We start from the raw sequence: 19,522 nt of genomic DNA, 5'->3' as shown, positions 1-19,522 counted from the left end.
ACACAGGGGGCATTACCTGAGCCCCTCCGTGGTGCTCACACTGGCCAGTAGGTGCCATTGTAGGAGAAGGGCTCTGATGCCACGCAAGGCCCGGCGCTGTCGGGGGTCCAACGCTGCACCTCCAGGCGTGAGAAGTTGGGGTCCTGTGGGCGCATGATGACGGCACCACGCGACGCCACCGAGGGGTCCTCATCGAAGAAATTGAAGGGGCGCAGGAAGAAGCCGACGCTGTTGCCGGGGGTGGCCGTGTTGGGGATGTCCTCGGCGTGTGGGACGTGCAGGAAGCCCACCGTCACCCAGGCCACCAGGTCCTGCACAGAGGGATAACAGTCATCAGTGCAATATGTTGCACCGGGACCCCTGCAGCACCCCCCCGCAGCCCCCTCCTCTCATCACCTGGTCCTCGATGTTCTCGTCGTTGCGAATGAAGCTCTCAAAGTTCACAGCGGGCTCCCAGGGGTTGTTCTGGTTGTAGAGGCTGCTGCTGGATGCCTCGCTCTCGCGGTGCCGCGTCACGGCCAGGTGGTACCTTTGGGGAGGGGGGTCAGGGACAGTGTCAGCCCTGGGGCAGCTCATAGGGCTGTGCACCCCCCACCCCCCGGCCCCACCTGCCCCACGCAACACCCTTCTCCTCCTTCCAGCCGCGGGGCAGCACGCGCCCTGCGTGTGAGTGGTGCTGGATGCGGTAGCTGCGCGCGTGGCCCCAGCGGTTGCGCTGGCGCGGGTTGGAGAAGAGCAGATAGCGGGGCAGCGGTGCGTCCAGCGGGAGGGCAGCCTGGCGCTCTGTGCGGCGTGGCTGCCGGCGCAACCAGGGCTGCACGATACGCGCACCAGGGCTCCACGGGTTGGAGATGTTCTCAAAACTGATGTCCATTGTCTCAAAGCTGTTGCTGGTGCCTGTGAGTGGAGAGGCTGTCAGCTGCCGACAGCAGCACCGGGGGTTCCCCAGTGCTGAGCAGCAGCCCCATTCCCAGTGCCTGCAGCCGCACCTGCGACATCCAGATCCACCTTGTAGTGCACCAGGTGCGTGTGCATGTTGCCCAGCACATGGCTGTGCACGCGGCTGCCGTAGCGGCGACCCCCTGGCGTGTAGAAGGTGGCGTGGATGTAGCCGGTGGCGTGCACCTTGGCCTCCAGCACGCCGTTGGGGTACAGCAGCACATCCCAGATGTAGTCGTAGTTGTAGACGGTGGAGGTGGTGCGCAGCACCAGTGCGTGCCCCTCCAGCCCCGCGTAGAAATGGAACCCCCCACGGAAGTCGCTGTCAAAGTGCCGTCGCAGCGGGACGCCGGTGGGCAGCTCGAAGATGCAGAGCGCACGGCGGAAGCGCCGCGGTCCCTCACTGTCATACAGGTGGTGCACATCCAGGAAGGTGGACACCTCGGGGCAGTCGATGCCGGGCGCCAGCTCATAGGTGACGGAGCCCATGCCCCAGCCGGCATCCATGTACTTGGTCTGCATGGCGGCCGGTGTGTCTCCTCCATAGAAGGCGATGGCCTCCTGCACGCTCACCTCGTAGGCGATGCGGTCACCATTGAAGCGCACGTCAAAGAGCTGCAGGCCGGCAGAGGAGCGCAGGCGAAAGGCCAGGCTCCAGCCACCGTACTCCAACTGGTTGCCACGCAGGCGGTAGCGCCGGCCCTGCGGCTCGCACACTTTGGCCCCGTGCACATCGGTGGCGGTGCCGGTGGTGAAGCGGCCACGTGGGATGTATGTGGAGAAGAGGTGCGGGGCTGCGGGGTCGGGCAGCTGTGCCACCGCCAGCGTGCCACGCTCGTAGTGCTCGGCCAGCTCCTGCGGGCTGGAGAAGTACTGCCCGTTGTACCAGACGCTCTGCACCGCCCAGTGGAGCGGGTCGGGGTCGCTGTGGTCCAGCAGCAGCTCCAGCCCCACGGGGTGCAGGAAATAGCCTTCGACGAAGCGCTGCAGGATGAACCATGTGCGGCGCTCACCGGGCGCCAGCCCGCGGGGCGCGATGTCGGAGAAGGTGAGGCAGTGCTGGGTGCAGTTGTGGTACCAGAAGCCGGTGGAGTCTCGCAGCAGGCGGTACAGCGGCTCGGTGGCCACCACCAGCGCGCGGTGCAGCAGCTCGTACTCCTGCATCATCATGGGCCGCGCGGCAAAGGGCACGGTGCGGCCGCCCTTGAAGTGCAGCGGGCGGTAGGAGCGGGGCCGCGGAAGGGGCCCAACAGCAAACTCGGTGACGTTGGGTTCTGCCTGCGCCCCGAAGAAGATGACGGCGCGTGCCCGGCGCCGGGGCGCGGGGCTGTCCCCATCCAGGTGCCGCAGGGCCGCCCGCTTGGTGGGGGGCAGCAGCTCCACCAGGAATAATGTGTTCTGTGCCAGCGTGTCCCCACGTTGTGCTGACAGCCCCAACTCCGGGCGGCCCCGCAGGAAATCCCGCACCGCGCGCAGCTCTGCTGGCATCAGGTCAGCAAAGATGGAGGCTTTGTCTGGCGGTGCGGCCGTGGGATCGGCGTGGGTCACCATCAAGCGCAGTGTGGCCAGCACCCAGGTGAGGCAGAGCAGGTGCATCGCGCCGGGCACCTGAGGACACAGCCTGGGGGTGGGGTGCGATAGGAGTTCAGTGCCAGCACCAACCCCACATCAAGCACCACTTGGCCTCACGGTGCCTCTGGGACCCCCACCCAGCACCACCTCACAGAGCAGGGATTCCTCTCCCCAAGCCCAGCACTGGTCCTACACTGTGCTCTGTGTGGCAGTGGTCCCACCCTGCAGGGCTGGTGTCGTGCCCACAGCTGCACCACCCCTGACCCCCTGCACAGGGGGTCCCTGAGCTCCTGCAGCACATGGGGTGGAGGTGAAGGGGTCCCAGGGGTCTTGTGCTTGGGGTCACAGAGTAGTGCCCAACACACAGCAGTGGTTTGCACAGAGCAGTGATGATATCCATGGGGATAGGGCAGCCAAAAGCAGCAGCAACAGTGGGGCCGGGGGGGGTCACAACATGCACTACCCCCAGGGGGATGCCCAAGAAAAGGGTGTCAAGGCTGCAGCTACATGGGACCAGGGCTGTCCTGTGGGGCTCCTCAGAGCCCGCAGTATTGACATGGGGAAGCCCCACAAGCTGAGCCCCCCAACCCACTGCTCACCCCCCTGGCACCCAAAGGCAGCCCCTCCGAGCTCCCCGCACTCACCTCGTGTGGGTACCGCTCTGTCCCGTCCGCAGCCCCGTCCCGCCCTCACCGCCCCCCCCCACTCCTCCGCCCCCCTCGGGTCAAGGCCGGAGCGGGGTTGCAGGGTTCAGCAGCGGCGGTGCCAATGGGGAGGGACACAACACCCACCCAGCCCCTCCCTGCCGGGAGCTGCGCTCTTTATGGCCTTTCTGCGATCAAACTCCAGGTTCAGGAGAGATAACAGCAGAGACAGACACAGGACTGTCCCACTCGTGCCCGTGGCTTTGTCCTAGTCACGCTGCATGGGGAAGGGATGGGGAGTGCTGGAGGTGCTGCCCCGACTCCCCCATCCCTTCCCCATGCCCCACAAATCAAAGCATGCATATTGGATGCGCCCACCCTCAGAAATCGTGCCTCCATTTTATTCTGTCATGATGCTGCAGAGTGCAGGGGGCTGTGGTGTGGATCCCCACCGGGGGAGCCGGGAGCTGTGGGGCTGGAGACCCCGATAGTACTAGGCCCCCACAGACCCATGAGGCTGAGATCCCTGTTCCTTTGCAGCTCCATCCCCTTCATGGATCCCAGATCCCCTTTGTGGGACCAGAACCCCCACCCCACAGTCAGACCCCCAATCTGATGGGACCAGGACCCCACCCCAGTGGGATCAATACCTCCCAAGGGGCTCAGGTCCCCCAGCCATGGGACCACTCCCCCTTCAAGCAGCACATACTGGAGATGAAGTCTCAGGGCTGCAGCTCAGACAGGCCCAGTTCTGGAGGGCAGTGGGGGTCAGGAAGAGAGGCCCCTCTCCAGCAGCCCTGTTCCAGGGGTCCCATGCACTACACATGTTTCCATGGGCATGGGCTCCAATGAGCCCTTCATCCCTATGGGCATGGACCCCAGTGAGCTTCATGTCCCCAGACCCCACTGGTCCTGCTCTACCCATGGGTACAAACTCCGCTGAGCCCTGTGGCCATGTTCATCTCCATGTCTCTGGCACAGGCTCCATGGAGCCCCACATTCCCATGTCCCCAGACTCAAAGTCTTGGTGTCCCCATAGATCCCACTGAACCCTGTGACACCAGATACAATTTCAGGGTCTTTTATTTCATTCATATGTCCCCATCTCAAGGGCTGGAGCCAGGAAAACCCCTGAAAACTAACAGTCATCCCATGGCTAAACCCACTGCCATGGCTACACCCATCACCACTTGTCAACACCCATCCTCACAGCAACATCCACTGCCATGGCAACACCTATACCTGTTCTCCACCCATCACCTGTCAACACCCATCCCCATGGTTGCACCCATCACCTGGCTACTCCCGGCCCCATCCCCGTGACACATCACAGTGGCGATGCCTCTGACACCTCGTGACACTGTTCCCTCAGGTCTCACCTCCCTCACCCCATGGCCTGGCCCGTGCCCTCCTCCCCATAGCAGAGCCCTGCAGAATGGTGCTGGTGGGCTCTGGGGGGCTTGGGGGCTTTACCTCCATGGTTGGTGGTTAGAGCAGCTGCTGGAGTCACAGCAATGCAGCTGGTAGAAGGGACAAGGCCTAGAAATAGTGGAGATGGGAAGTGGAGATGGGACATGGAGAAGGGATGTAGAGATGGGACATTGTGCTGGGACATGGAGGTGGGACACAGAGATGGGACTTTGAGATGGAACATGGAGATAGGAACTGGAAATAGGGCATGGAGCTGAGATGAGGAGCTGGGAGACGGACATCAGAGGCTGGGACCTGGAGTTGGGGACCTTGGAGATCTAGTGCCTGTCTGGCAAGGGTCCTGGCATTGGGAGCCCCAGAGGAGGAGGACGTGGCACTGCAAAGTGCCAACCAGAGCTGTGCTGGGAAAGCACCCTGACTGTGGTTTAACATCTATGGAGCAGAGACAGCAGCTGTGATCCCACTGCACCACAGCAGCGCTGCCAGCACAGCTCCTGCTGCGCCTGCGGCTGCGCTGCGAGCTCAGACGTGCCAAGGATTTGTTCCAACTTTTCCTCTGTTTCTATAAAATCTCCCATCCCTATAAATGGACACCGCACGAGGATGCCTGGAATGAAAGGAGCCTTTCGGCAAACACTTCTCAGCAGGCACTTATCAATCACACAGCAGGAGAACTTATCAGCCGTGCGCAGCACACAGCAGTGGCCCAGCGCTGCGGGGAGTGGAGGGAGACGCTCCTCACACTGTGCGCTCCGTGCTGCTGGGACAGCAGCTTTGGGAAGCAATGAGCTCAGGGCCTGGCAGCCTCCTCCATGGGGCACAGTGGGCACAGGCATTATCACAGTGTCAGTGCTGCTGTGCTCTGCGGATGTGTCCCAGCATGAGGGAAATGTTCTGGGTGTCCTGCCCAGAAAAGAGGAGAGGATCCATCAGCGCGGCACCTCTGGAGGAGGAAGAGGAGGAGGAAGAGGGGGAGGGGAGCCCTCTGGCTCTGGCCCACAAGTACTGCTGGACCCCACTCAGTGCTGCAGGGACGCCTTCGCCTCAAACATCCGCTGTGGGTTTTGCCTGCATCCCATCTCCAGTGCCCTCCTTGTGTCTCATAGAATCACAGCGTGGCCTGGGTTGCAAAGGCTCACAGTGTTCATCCAGTTTCAACCCCCTGCTGTGTGCAGGGTCACCAACCAGCAGCCCAGTCTCGGGTCCTGCACGAACAAGAAGTGGTATTTCCAAGCTGAGCCCCCCATTCTGCAGCCACCGCTCTGCTTCTTGTGAAAACATGCGCTGCTGCATTTGTTCATGAAGGAGCCCATTTCTGGCTCCTGACATAAAAGCACAATGTTTGCTGCCATCTCCCTCCAATCAGAGCTTCCTGGGCACCTCGTGCCCTCCGAGCGACGCACCGGGGCTGTTCCAAAGGTCACCGTGTGACGCAGCCACGGCTGTTTTCTGACTGATGGCAGCAGTTCCCCATCAGTGTGTGCTGGGAACTCTGTGCCGGCAGCAGAACCTGCAGGGCTTCAGCAATAACTGCTCTGGGCTGGAAGGGGCCGGGCATGGGAGAGAGCTGAGGACCGTGGAGGAAAGAATGGACCAGAGATGTGAGCAGGAAACTCCTTGTGCAGAGCGGGCCACCTCCCCCAGTGGACACCGTGCACCCACCTGGTTGTCCCCAAGCTCTGCAGGTCAGACACAGCTCTCCTTGGCCCCATTCCCTCCATGCACCAGCTGCTCCTCCAGCTCAGAGGGTCTGGCTGAGCATCACACTGTGCTCCTCCACAGATCCTTTGGGGCTGCCCATTCTGCAAGGTTGTCGCTGTGGTTTGGTTCTCCCCCTCCTGCTCTGTGGTTCCCAAGTGCTCTGGTTGTGCGCTTGCACCAGATTTGTTTTTTTCCCCCCCATATTTCGTAACTGGAGTCACTGCGATAATAGCAAAGCAGATAACAGCCCATGAGCTCTCTTGTCTCCTCCGTCAGCTGTTCGGTTCTTCTCAGAGAAAATCTTCCCTCACTCAGCTCTTTTATGAGCTCTGCCTCCCCAGCCCCAGCACAGTGGAAGGACGCTTCCTTCTAAGGCAGGGAGGGCCCTTTCCCAGAGTTCCTGTCTGAACGCTCCGCTCCTCGCCCACCCCCAGCAGCAGGACAGAGGCACAGCCCTGTGCTGCCTCTCCAGACTTTCCACCAGCCTGTCCATCCATCCATCTGCCCCATCAGGATGTGTGCAGGATTCTGCCCGCCCGCTGCCCAGCCATCCACAGCACCCCACTGCTGGTGCTCCCACATCCCCTCGAGGTGCCCTTTGTTCTGTCCTGACGAAGTCCCGTCCTTTGGGGAAGGCTAATTACCCAAAGGTTAATTGTGGTCTCTGCAGTGTGGGACTCAGGGAAGCGTGACCTGCGGCTGGAAGTCCCCGTTGTGCGTTTCTGACTCAGTGGAGCAGTTCTGCATTCAGCCACGCTGCCCCTGGGAACGTGACATTGCCCCTCTCCTCCTCACTGACACCGTGAGCTCAGCATGAGGATTCTGCTCCCATGGATGGGGTGTTCACATCTGTGCGGGTCAGGGAATGGGGGCTGTGGGGAGGGAAGGGACCTCACCAACCCCAGTGCTGGCACAATGGTGCGAGTGGGGCCCGGTTCAGCCCAAATAACCCCGGGGGGTGGGGAGGGCTTGGTGGAATTCCATAGGCAGAGACACCTTGGTACTCCTGCGGCTGTGGCTGCAGAAGGAGCAGCATTGGTGCCTGCGACATGCCGAGGTGCGGAGCCGCAGTGCGGGGCACGTGGCAGCCAACCCCCCACTGCAGCACTGCCACGGCACAGACCCAGAAACGCGTCCCCATAACGGTGCTGAGGAGAGGATGATGGACACTCCTCACTGTGCTCAATTCGCTCAGCGCCTCCAGCCTGAGCCGCAGCGCAGAGATATAATTGGGGATTGTCCTCCTGGCTCCTGTATTCATTTGGAGCAGCAAAGGAAGACGAAAGAAAAGTCTTTTTTTTTTACTTCTTTTTTTTCTTTTTCTTCCATTTTTCACACTTTTTAGTGGTGTCACAAAGCCCAGAGAAGTGCTGAGGCCGCAGAGATCATCCCGTGCCCCCCCAGGCAGCACCCAGAGCACCTCACGGTGCTGCAGCCGCCAGCACATGTGGGCTGTGCACGTTGGGGCCGGCAGCACAGCACAAGTAGGGCAGCCCAAAAAAGCCCCCAAAAAGGCCCAGAAAAGGACTCCGTCCTCTGCGTAATCAGCATCACGCAGTGCTCGTGCTGAGAGGAGAGGCTCTGGGAGACCCACAGCTGCTCACAGCGCCCAGCGAGCCGCCCAAAGCTCCGCTGCCCCATTTCCAGCATTGCTGAGATGCAGCACGGCCTGCCCTGCTTGCCAACAGCACAGGAATGCAGAACCCCAGATCTGCCCCCCAGGAAGGCCGTGTGTCATGGCCCGCAGGCAATGCCGCCGGTGCCGGCAGGAAGCAGCTTTGCAGGAGGAGCTGCAGCACATCTGCCGGCCTCAAGAAAATCACTTTCCCTGGAAAGCGAAGTGCGGGGGCCGCCAGGATGCAAGTAGGGCAGCAGATGGGCCTGAGAAGGGGGGGGCCCAAAGCCACCCCTGACACCACTGAAGGGTTTGCTGCTCCCCACGGCACTGCTGGGCCTTGGCTCCGGGGGGGGGGAGTAGGGTCAGGGGGACAGTGGTGACGTCAGGGCTGAGCCGCTGGTGGCACTGCAGGACATCACCAAAGGGATGCCAGGTCATGAGGGGCAACTCCTGCCTGGCTGCAATGTGCATGCAATGGGACAGCACTCGGGATGCTCATCGTGAGTGCAATAAAAGGAAAAATAAAAGGATTTCAGCATCTCTGCTGCTGCAGCGCCGGCAGCCTTCAGACATGGACTGTGCCCCTGCCCAGCACTCAATGTGCTGCAACCCGGGATGCAGGTCTGCCTCCCACCGCTGAGTGTGTGCCCGTGCAGTGCCAGGCTGCACACACGGCTCCTGCCCCACAGCAGCACCTTCCCCTGGCTGTGAGCCCACTGCATGGCTTAGTGTGAGCTGGGATCCCGCCCGGAGCTCCAGCTGGTGGTGGTGCTGCTGGGCACCGTGTGGCACAGCACGGCACAGTGCCACGAGGACCTGCATGGCACAGCCCTGAATGGCACAGCCTGGCACTGAACCCCAAGGCACAGCCTGGCGATGCACTGCACTGCACCGCGTGGCACATTGCAGTGCCCATGTGCTGCCACCAGGCGGGTACAGCCAGGCAGGAATTTCCCCGCAGAAGTTTGGGATGGATCATCGGTGCTTCAGCCGCCCACCAAATTCCCCCCACATTCCCATTCTCTGCGGCAACAAAACTAAAAGGAGTTCCCCCTTCCCTCCCTCCCTCCCCCCAGCACTGTGCCACGGGCTGCAGAGAGCAGCACTTGGCTCCTGTGCCGGGAAAATCCTTCACCTCCCCCCGCTTCGCACCGCCTGCGCGTGATTTCCTCGGCGCGGGGGTGTCGGCGCTGCTCCCATCTGCCGTGCTGTGAGCGCTCATCCCTGCGCCGGGGATTTCACCGCGTGCCACAACCCGCTGCGCTCCACGTTGCATAACCACAAGGGCCTTCGCTGTGACCGTGTCTCATACATCCCCCCCATCTTCCTCCCAGACCGCCGTCCTCCCAGAGGGACGCCCCTTCGGTTGGGCTGTCAGCCCTCCTGCACAGAACCACCCTCGGCTCTGCGCGGCACCGCTCAGTGCTCACCGAAACATCCATGCGCTCTCACCGTCAGCTGCAGCCCAAGCCCAGACACGGCCCCATGGGCCTCTCCCACCAAAACCAGGGCGCAGCGTGCAGCTCCCATCACAGACCCCCCCCCCCTTCCCCCCCTCCCGAGCACCTCCTGGTGCTGCTGCTCATCTTGCTCCACCCTCAGAGCTGTGATTTGGGGCACGGGTTTCGCTCGGCACCTGCAGCACCGGGATGCAGCTCTGTGTTATCTCTGTCTGCCACGCGCGCTGTTGGCTGCAGGAGCTCTGCGGGTGTGTGGGACCCCGCGGCTTGGAAACATGAAATCTGCACCACCCGTCCATCTCCCCGCATCTGCAGCCTGCCTGCGCCTCCCACCGCTGCCCAATGCATTCCTCCCCCAAAGCACCCCCGCCCCAATGCACTCCTTCCCCAACACATTCCCACCCCAATACATCCCTGACCCAATGCATTCCTGCCCCAACATATTGCTGCCCCAATGCATTTTTACTCCAACACTGTCCTTCCCCGATGCATTCCTGCCCCAATCAATTCCTGCCTCAATCCCCATCCCAATACGTTCCTGCTCCAATACATTCCTACTCCCATGTCCTGCTGTCATCCCACTTCACCCCAGGAGGACCTGCCCAGCTGTGCGCCCATCGCCGCCCCCCCACTGCCCCAATAACTGTGCACCCCAATAACCTGGGTGCTTCAATAATTAGGCACCTGAACAGCCTAGCATGCCAACAGCCGAGCATCTCAGCAACTCATTGCTCCATTAACTGGGTTCCCCAATAACTGAGCATCTCAATAACATGGGCAGCCCCACTTCCCAGGGGCCTCAATAACCAAGCACCCCAATAATCTGGAACTACATTCACGGGGTACCCCAGTAACCGGCTACAGGCCATAAATAAGCCAATAACCCAACAGCACTTCAGTAAGTGGTGCACCACAGCAGCCAGGCACCCAGTAAGCGAGCACCCCAGTAACCGGGCACCCCAATATACTCTGATCCCAAGAACTGGGCCCCCCAGTAGTGGCATGGCAATAACGTCACACACCAATAACCTGAGATTCCAGCAACCCGGACACCCCAATACATTTGCACCCCCAAAAAACAGACACCCCGCGGGGCTGCGTGCCTTAGTTTCCCCATTTGCTGCCCCTCATCCAGCACACAACGCCCGGCGCTTCTCTTCCCCCATCAGTGCGCTGGGGGGAAACCACTCAGCTCGGCAGCCATTGCGCAAAGGCGGCAGCTCCGAGCGCGGCCACCAGCCGAGATGCTCCGCTCCGCTCCGCCCCGTCCCGCCCCCCACCGTCACCTTCCGGGCCCACCCCGGCTGCTGCTCCGCCGTCATCGCTCCGGTGCCGCCCCCCCAGCGCCCTCAGCGATGCAGCGGGTGAGACCCCAAACACGCGCCCGATTTCGGTTCCCGCACCCCATCCCAATACTCACACTGCATCCCAAAACCTGCCCCCCCAACCCGACACCCACACCCCGTCCCACTGCCCGTACCCCATCCCGATACCCGCTCCCCATCCTGGTACCCACACCCCCGTACCCACACCCTATCCAGATACCCGCACTCCAAGCCCATACTCAAACCCCATCCCGGTACCCACACCCTCCCCCCCGCCATCTTGATACCCACACCCTATCCTGATGCCTGCACCCCATCCCCATCCTCACACCCCATCCCAATCCCCACAGCCCACCCGGTACCCACAGCACCATGTCATGGGGAGGGTTTTGGGCACGGGGAGGTCCAGGTACCAGCCGTGCCCTCAGCCCCCCCCTCCCCCACTCCCCCAAAGGCGACGGTGGCATTCGAGGACGTGGCCGTGTATTTCTCCGCCGAGGAGTGGGCGCTGCTGGCGCGGTGGCAGCGGGATCTGTACCAGGAGGTGATGATGGATAATTACCACCTGGTGGCGTGTCTGGGTAAGGAGCAGCGCTGCGCAGCCCCCCCCCAGTGCCCCCGGCCCCAGGTCCGCCTCTGCTCCCACTGCATCCCAGTTTGCTGCCACAACTGGGAGTGGCACAGCAGCATCCCGCACATGGCAGCCCCATGGCACTGCAGTCCCCAGCCGGCACCTCGGTGCACCTCATTGCAGCCTTTCAATACCTGAAGGGAACTTACTCCCAGGAGGGGAGCAAACTCTTCGAAAGGGCTGATAATAGCAGGACTAGGGGAAATGGTTTTAAGTTAAAAGAGGGAAGATTTAGGTTGGATGTTAGGGGGAAGTTCTTTACTAGGAGAGTGGTTAGGTCCTGGAACAGGCTGCCCAGGGAGGTTGTGGATGCCCCGTCCTTGGAGGTGTTCAAGACCAGGTTGGACAGGGCTCTGGGCAACCTGATCTAGTAAAGGTGTATGTTTGGTGGCCCTGCTAGGCAGGGGGGTTGGAACTACATGATCCTTGAGGTCCCTTCCAACCCAGGTCATTCTGTGATTCTGTGATTCTGTGATCTGGGACACATCCCCGGGGCCTCACTGACATTTCTGAGGGCAGCTCTGGGGTCTGGGTGATGGTGATGATGCCCCGTGGGTGTCTCTGGGGGGCGCTGAGGACTCTCACTTCCCCAGACTCCCTGGACAACAAATCCTGCTCTGTCCACGGAACGGATCCTGGGGAGACATCACATGGAGGGGACGGAGGGACGCTGGACCTCGCGGGCAGCGGTGAGAGTGATGGGGCAGAGCTGGGGGCAACAGGATGGGGACTGGGGGGGTTGGGCACATAATGGATGCGAGTCCTGAGCCGTGCCATGATGAGCTGTGCCACGAGCCATGCCATGAGCTGTGCCACAGCCGTGTGCTGTGGGCCCACCCATGGCATCCCATGGGGATGTGGTCCTGACCCAGCCTGACCCAGTGCCTCCACTCCCTGCAGCCCGCTGGGATGAGGACACACTGGGAGATGCCATCCAGGGACACCATGTGCTGCCAGAACCGGGGTGCCCCCCGCTGAGCCCCAACTGGGATGGGTGGGAGCCGGCGGGGGCTGCGGAGCCGCAGATCTGCAGGGTCTGTGGGCAGAGCTTTGAGGACGCGGCGGCGCTGAGCGCACACCGGGCAGAGCACGGGGACCCGACACCCGGCCACGAGTGCGTGATGTGCGGCAGAGTGTTCCGGCACCACCGCAACCTCCTGGCACACAAGAAGCAGCGGGGCCAGCAGCGGCACTCCTGCGGTGAATGCGGCCGCAGCTTCTGCCTGAAGGGTGACCTGCTGCGGCACCGGCACCGGCGCGACCCGCAGGCTCACGGCGAAGGGCAGACGGCCACGGCACCGCGGCAGTGCCCCGAGTGCGGGCGGCGCTTCGAGGACGAGCTCAGCCTGAGCCGGCACCGCGCGCAGCACGGCGAGGAGCGGCCCTTCGCCTGCGGGCGCTGCGGGCGCCGCTTCTCCTGGAAGGAGAGCCTGCAGCTGCACCTGCGCAGCCACGCGCCCGAGCGCCGCCACAAATGCCAGCAGTGCGGCCGGACGTTCAGCCGCAGCGGGAATCTGCTGCTGCACCAACGCGTGCACACGGGTGAGCGGCCCTACGCCTGCACGCAGTGCGACAAAGCCTTCTGCAACAAGGCCAGCCTCACCACGCACCGCCGGCTGCACCGCCGCTGCAGAACCTTCGCCTGCGCGCAGTGCCGCCTCAGCTTCAGCTCCAAAAGCAAACTGCACCTGCACCTGCGCGGCCACGGTGACGGCGGCAGCCTCGGAGTGGGGGGTGGGCAGCCCTGACCCTAAAGAACCCGATGAGAGCCCCCAAAGGACCCCACGAGTGCCCCTGAAGGAGCTTATGAGATGCCCCAAAGAACATTGTGGGATCCCCCAAAGAATTTCATGGGATCCCCTGAAGGACATTTGTAGTTCTCCTGAAGGACCCAATTGGATCCTCCAAAGGACCCAATGAAATTCCTTGAAGGACCTTATGGGATACCCTGAAGGACTCTGTAGGACATTCGGATTTCTCCTGAAGGACGCTATTGGATCCTCCAAAGGACATTGTGGGATCCCATAAAGAATCCAATGGGATGCCCTGAGGGACGCTATGGGATCCCCCAAAGGACACTGTGGGACCCCCAAAGGACCCACTACAGCAGTGCCCACCCCACCTGTCCCCATGGCCCTTTTTCTGTCCAAACCCCATGGCATTGGGGCACCCCTGGTGCATGGTGCCACGTGCCATGGGGTGAAGGCAAATGCTGGTGGGCTCCTGCCCCACACCTGCGCCCTCAGATCCCCGCTTCCTCTTGCCCCCCAGTGTGGGGGTCTGCTGCAGCTCCTCCGTTTTTGGGGCCATTCTGTGGCCCGGGATGACCCTTTTGGAGATGTGCGAAGCTGGATGCAGTGCCCACGGGGTGCCTGGCTTGGAGAGCCCTGCAGAGACAGGGATGGGGCATCTCTTCCCCAACTCCCCTCCTCGTGCCCTGTGCCCCACCTTGCCCTATATCCCTTCTTTGCCCCGTGCCTCCCCAGTATCCCCTGTCCTCACTGAGCCCGATGTTCCCCTTCCCGTGCCCTGCTGTGTCCCCGCATCCCGGGCGGGGCGCTGCGGGTGGACTACAGCTCCCGGCAAGCACCGGGCAGCCTTTGTCTGCGCTCCCGCACCCCGCGGCCGCCGGCGGTGCCCCGCGGCCGCCCCTCGAGCGACGCCGGTGAGAGCTGGGGGAGGGCGAGGGAACGGGGAAGGGGGGTTCACAGCGCGGGAGGCAGCGGTGGAGGGGGAGGGGCGGGGGAGAGCGGTGCGGTGGGGGGTGCTGGGTTGGTGTGCGGCTGTGACTCCCCCCAGAAATAGGACCCCTGGCCCTAAAGCACGGACCCAAATAAAAGTGCCTCTCGCCCCACAGCCCCGTGTGAGTTCTGGGTGTGCCCCAAGGGGTGCAGACGGGAGCATAGAATTGAACAAATCATGGAAGAATTGGGTTGGAAGGGACCCCACAGCCTTACCCCCACAGTGGGATGAGTGCCCTCCACCCACTCAGGCTGCCCAGGTCCCCCTCCATGGCCTTGAGCGCTCCTGGGGCTGGGATTGCTCTGGGTAGCCCATGCCAGAGGATGGGATGGGGGTGAGATGGGGTTGGGATGGGGATGGGGACAGGGATGGGGATGGGGATGGGATAGGGATAGGGATGGGGTTGGATGGGATGGGATGGAAAGAGGGGAACTGCGATCAGCGTAGAAAAAGGACCATCCCTGGGATAACCGGAGCCTTGTTGTACCCACTGCCCAGCACCCAGCTGCTTGTACCTGAGTTCTTGTTGCAGGCATTCCCAGGTCCCCAGGCAGAGCAGATCCCTCAAGTGGGATTTCCTATTGTCACCCTTAGACCCTGCAATGGAGCCAGGGGAGGACCCCCAGGATAGGAGGCACATGGGAGTCCCCAGCCCCCATGGCACAGGTGAGCTGCAGGACCCTCGGGAGGGGGTTCATCCCCCAGTGCCCAACACAGTTCTCACATGAGGAACCCAAAAGTGGTTTTCTCTTCCCCAGAAAAGGACTGGGCTCATGAGAAGCATGAGATTGTGTTGAAAATGGAGCAAGAAGATGAGTCCTACATTGGGTACCTGCAGGACCTGGAGGCAAGGGCCAGAGTCCCCAGTGTCCCCATTGTTCCCTGTACCAGTAAGTGACCACAGCAGGCAGCTGGGCAGAACTGGGTGCTTGGTGAGACCCGTCAGCTGCCTGGGGACAAAGTTCCATCCCACGGGCTGTGAGGTGTTCCATGGGGACGTAGATGAGCTCCACTGCATCTTTCATTCCTTTAGCAGAGGGTTGTTAGAGTTAGGGTACTATGGTTAGGATACAGTTGGACTTAATGATCTTCAAGGTCTTTTCCAACCTGGGTAATTCTATGATTCTACGATAGGAGTGAAAATGGAGCTGGTGGTCAAAGCAGAGCCTGAGGACGACTCACACAGTGACCGCTGCTACCAGGAGGAGGAGGACCCCCCTGACCCCACTGCTGGTGAGCAGGGCTGGGTGCCCACAGTGCCTGAGGCCATGTTATGGGTTCCTGCATGTGCCCACAGACCTGTGGGCACCCTGAAGATGGTGATGCTGTCCTGGGGGTGGTGGCACTCTGCCCTGCACCAGCAGCCTAGGGATAGTGGCACCCCCTGGGGGTCACACAGGCTCAGCCTGCTCCACTCAGTCTGGCACAGCCCCACTCTCTGCCCATGCAGGCGATGCCAAGCCCGAGGTCATTGTGAAGGTGGAGCCAGAGGAGGCGGTGTGCATCGTGTGTCCCCAGGGCCCAGGTGACAAAGGAGCTCTGGGTAAGTGCAGCTGCACCCTGTGTGGCTGTGTGGGGGTGAACGGCTCTGGGTCTGGCAGTGATGTGCTGGGCTGCCCTGCAATGTGGCTCTAGCTGGATGCCCGGGGGGATCCACGCCATACCCATGACACACAATGTTGCCTTCTGTGGGCAGATGGTGAGAAGCATCCCAAGGAGGAACTGGAGGATATGGAACCAAAGAGGGCCCTGCAGGCTGTGCCTGGGCACCGCATCATCCACGTGGGCATAGGCACAGTGCCTGTCCCACTGGTGAGCACCGCTGGGCACCAACCCGCCACAACCCCCAGCACTGAGCCGGCCCGGCAGCACCAGGACACCAATCGTCCCTTTGGCTGCAGTGAGTGTGGGAAGAGCTTCCAGCACAGAGGGAACCTCATCACCCACCTGCGAGTGCACACCGGGGAGAGGCCGTTTGCATGCGGCATCTGTGCAAAGAGCTTCAGCCAGAAGGGTGACCTGATGCGGCACCAACGCACCCACACGGGCGAGAAGCCCTTTGAGTGCAAAGTCTGTGGGAAGAGCTTCTGCTCCAAGCAGACCTTCGTGCTGCACCAACGCATCCACACCGGGGAGAAGCCCTTCACCTGCAGCGACTGCGGGAAGAGCTTCAACCGCAAGGCCAACTTCATCACGCACCAGAAGATGCACCGCGGTGAGCGGCCCTTCGTCTGCACCGAGTGTGGGAAGGGCTTCTGTGCCAAGAAAACTTTCATCCTGCACCAGAAGATCCATGTGGGCGAGCGGCCCTTCGGCTGCTCCCAGTGTGGGAAGAGTTTCAGCCGCAATGGTGACCTGACGCGGCACCACCGCATCCACACCGGTGAGCGGCCCTTTGCCTGCGCTGACTGTGGGAAGAGCTTCAGCCACAACGGTGAGCTGATCAAACACCGGCGCATCCACACCGGCGAGAAGCCCTTCGGCTGCACTGAGTGTGGGAAGAGCTTCAACCGCAAGGGCACGCTCATCACCCACCAGCGCATCCACACGGGGGAGAGGCCCTTCGTCTGCGCCGAGTGCGGGAAGAGCTTCAACCTGAAGACAACGCTGATGAAGCACACGCGCATCCACACGGGGGAGCGGCCCTTCGCCTGCACCGACTGTGGGAAGAGCTTCAAGTACAAAGGAAACCTACGGACGCACAACCTGATGCACACGGTGCAGCGTGTCTACCCCTGCACCGAGTGTGGCCAGGTCTTCAGGCACAGGAAGGAGCTGAGCGGGCACCAAGGCGCGCACGCCGGGGAGAGGGTCCTGTCCTGCTACCGCCCCTTCCTCCCCGCGCATCCGCTGCTCGTGCCCCGCACGCAGATGCAGCTACCGCTCCCCAAGTGCGAGTAGGAGGAGCGCACAGACGGAGCGGGAGGAGCAGTGGAACGGGAGCGGTGGGACGGAGCCGCGCAGCGTGTCGGTGTCGCGGAGCTGTTGCGCCTTCACGGAGCGCGGAGCTCAGCCGAGGGAGCGCTCCGAGCGTTGTGTGCCATAATGGCACCGAGAGGCGGGCGCAGAGAGCTCCGAGCGCGCATCTCCCACAGCCCGACGCCACATCCAACCCGACCTTCACCACCGGCAGGGATGGGAACCTCGCGGCGCGTCCCATCTCCCCAGCGCGAAGGGACTTTCCGTAACCCCGAGCTCCCGGGGGCTGCGGTGTACGGGAGCCCCCCCCGGAGCCTCGGCGGGGAGGTAAACCTCGAGGACCGCGCGCCCTTAATGCTCCACTCGCAGATTTTTTTCTGAGTTGGAAACGAATAAAAAGCGAAACCGAACGCGGGGAGCGGGTCTGCCGGCAGGGTGTGCTGCTGCCCCAGACAAGGGACGCGCGAGCGCATCCCTGCAGCTGCACCAGCGCAGCCACACGTGAGCTCCGCTGCAGCTCCGCACCTGCGTCGCGCTCTCCAAACGCCGTGCGCGTTGCTCACCGCCCGCGCCGTGTTTCCCAGATGCGCAGTGTCCTATGACCACCAGAACTTAGCGAAAAGCCGTGCCAAAGCCCTGTGCCCTCAGAAAGAGCCTCCCATCACCAGGCTTTAAATTCCCATCCATCCCAAACCATTCCATAATCCTAAGGTTTATCAAATGTTTCTCCCTGCCCTTTGATCACAGCAGCGTGAAGCGCAGTTACACTTCAGGGATGGGCTGGGAGGCCCAGGGGGGTCTGAGGGCTGTGCTGCCAAGCACAGTGAAGAGTGAATGGTGACAGTGAATGTCTGAACACAGAGCTGTCTGCCTCCTCCACCACCTGCTATTTTTCAGAAAATTCCAAAGAATTGGTGGCTGCAGCAGCGTCGAGGCTGGGTGTTCATTAATAGGGCCCTTCCACTACTATCAATGACCTTCCCCAGTTTGGGAGAAAAGCAGAGGAGGTCCAGTGACCTCATGACCTTTAGCAGCTCCTGGGCTGCAGTTTGAGCCCAGCACTGTGAGCTGCCCAGCAGCGCTAAGCACAGCGTGGCTCCATCCCCTCACAGTCCACAGGCCACAGCTGCTCCCAGTGTCCCCAGAGCCCAGCAGCACCCAGAGCCCTTCTGCAGAGCTGCTCCCAGCATTTTCCCCAGCAGAAGCAGCACATCCTGAGCACTCTTCCTCAGCTCAGCACTGAGAGCAGGCCTGGGGACGGGGGAGGGGGCAGGACACGCATCCTGGTGAGGAGGAGGTGATTGGGGGCTGCACGGACTGGCTCCTGGGGAGCTGCCCCTGGTGCAGAGCTGAGGCTCTCTGCTTCCCTGTGCTCTCACTTTCGTTCTCTGCAGTGCCCGGAACACGGTGCATTTACAGGAATAGCATTTTGTGCAGCCTTTGGCCTCACCCTGTGTGTCTGTTGTTGACAGGGGGCTTTCTTGGGTCAGTGCCTCCCTCAGAGCAGCACATGACAACATTTTTGGACAGGATCCATCCTGGCCATCCCCTTGCACAAGCTGAGTGCCAGCTGAGTGCTACACAGACAGCACCTGTCCGTTTGTGGAGCAGCTGTCTATGATCCCAGCAATGCTGTCAGGCTGACGCTGCCTATAAAAGCTCCGCTGAGCTGCACAGCGGTTCCAGCCCCGGCACTGCTGTGCAGGAGGAGAGCAGAAAGAGCACAAGTGCAGCAGTCAGAGCTGGGGACACAGCGCAGCGCTGCTTGGGTGAGTTGCCTGCAGCTCTGCTGCCACTGCTGGGGGAAATTCCGAGGACACAGAAAGTGCTTTCAAGGGGTGGGCTCTGATTTCCATGGATAAGGGTCTCTTTCCAAAGACAAAGCCTATGGAGATGGGTTACTTTGATTACATTTGGCATTCTGCATGCACACACGGCTGTGGAACTGACCTGAGTCCCCAGAGATCATCTGTGTTGCCTCCATTAGAACAGGGAGGGAAGCAGGGGAGGTTTGTGCCATTCTCACCAAAAATTTCTGTCACCTTCCAGGCTCCCCGTGTGCCTGTGAGTGCTCTCCCAATGGGAGGACGTCAAAGCAAAGGTGAGCCGCTCAGCACCGCACGCAGGCAGGCGCAGCCCAGCCGGGCTCCTGGCCGAGTGCAGGGGAAGCACGGGGGGTTCGCATCCTCGTTCAGCCTCGTGCATGCGGTGCGTGGGCTTTGTGGGAGGGCTGGGGTTGTCCTGAGGCTGCCTCCCATCTCCCCGCTCTGAGAGCCGCACACAGCGAGGCTGAGGGCGGATGGGGTGGTGGTGTCCGGTGGGTGCAGCCTGAGACGCAGCACAGGGGGTAATGCTGTAACCCAAACCCCGCTATCCCTGTGTCTGTGTCATGGAGCCCGTGTCCCACTGGCACCATGAAGGGCAGGAAACAGCCCGAGGGACAATGCTGCACAAACAGCACCGCTAGTTTTGCTCAGTGCGTGACTTCCTGGAAAAGGAGTGGTTCAGCCCCGGCTTTTGTTCACCCATTGCAGTCCTGG

At 61.8% G+C, this 19,522-nt stretch overlaps 2 protein-coding genes across 5 annotated transcripts; one reads left to right on the top strand and one right to left on the bottom strand.

Annotated features, from left to right (window-relative positions):
• Nucleotides 1-35: 35 nt before the first annotated feature.
• AOC1 (amine oxidase copper containing 1) lies at nucleotides 36-10,687 on the bottom strand. Its single transcript, XM_072328145.1, is given in 8 exon segments — nucleotides 36-311; nucleotides 397-529; nucleotides 609-897; nucleotides 990-2,560; nucleotides 3,156-3,214; nucleotides 3,216-3,299; nucleotides 3,301-3,423; nucleotides 10,652-10,687. Coding segments are annotated over 8 exon segments (2,571 nt in total).
• Nucleotides 10,662-17,390, top strand: LOC140249131 (uncharacterized). 4 transcript variants are annotated; one of them, XM_072330459.1, is made up of 6 exons: nucleotides 13,080-13,986; nucleotides 14,658-14,729; nucleotides 14,822-14,953; nucleotides 15,198-15,296; nucleotides 15,514-15,606; nucleotides 15,760-17,390. In XM_072330459.1, the coding sequence occupies exons 2-6, from the start codon at nucleotides 14,666-14,668 to the stop codon at nucleotides 16,962-16,964; spliced, it is 1,593 nt and encodes a 530-aa protein (XP_072186560.1). In that variant the 5' UTR covers nucleotides 13,080-13,986; nucleotides 14,658-14,665; the 3' UTR covers nucleotides 16,965-17,390. The 4 variants fall into 4 exon arrangements, with proteins under 4 accessions (XP_072186563.1, XP_072186560.1, XP_072186562.1 ...); XM_072330462.1 differs by lacking the exons at nucleotides 13,080-13,986; nucleotides 14,658-14,729; nucleotides 14,822-14,953; nucleotides 15,198-15,296; nucleotides 15,514-15,606 and adding exons at nucleotides 10,662-10,729; nucleotides 11,145-11,271; nucleotides 11,915-12,010; nucleotides 12,222-12,885 and having other exon boundaries at nucleotides 15,965-17,369; XM_072330460.1 differs by lacking the exon at nucleotides 13,080-13,986 and having other exon boundaries at nucleotides 14,496-14,729.
• The last annotated feature ends 2,132 nt before the right edge of the window (nucleotides 17,391-19,522 follow it).

The sequence above is a fragment of the Excalfactoria chinensis genome, chromosome 2 (assembly GCF_039878825.1).
Source record: "Excalfactoria chinensis isolate bCotChi1 chromosome 2, bCotChi1.hap2, whole genome shotgun sequence".
NCBI lineage: Eukaryota > Metazoa > Chordata > Aves > Galliformes > Phasianidae > Excalfactoria > Excalfactoria chinensis.
Note: the sequence above shows the minus strand (reverse complement) of the source record. Positions and strands in the feature narration are given on the sequence as shown.

Coding starts and splice junctions, on each gene's coding strand:
- LOC140249131 (XM_072330462.1), top strand. Junction 11,272..11,914: donor CCACCTGGTGGCGTGTCTGG/GTAAGGAGCAGC, acceptor TCACTTCCCCAG/ACTCCCTGGACAACAAATCC. Junction 12,011..12,221: donor GCTGGACCTCGCGGGCAGCG/GTGAGAGTGATG, acceptor CACTCCCTGCAG/CCCGCTGGGATGAGGACACA.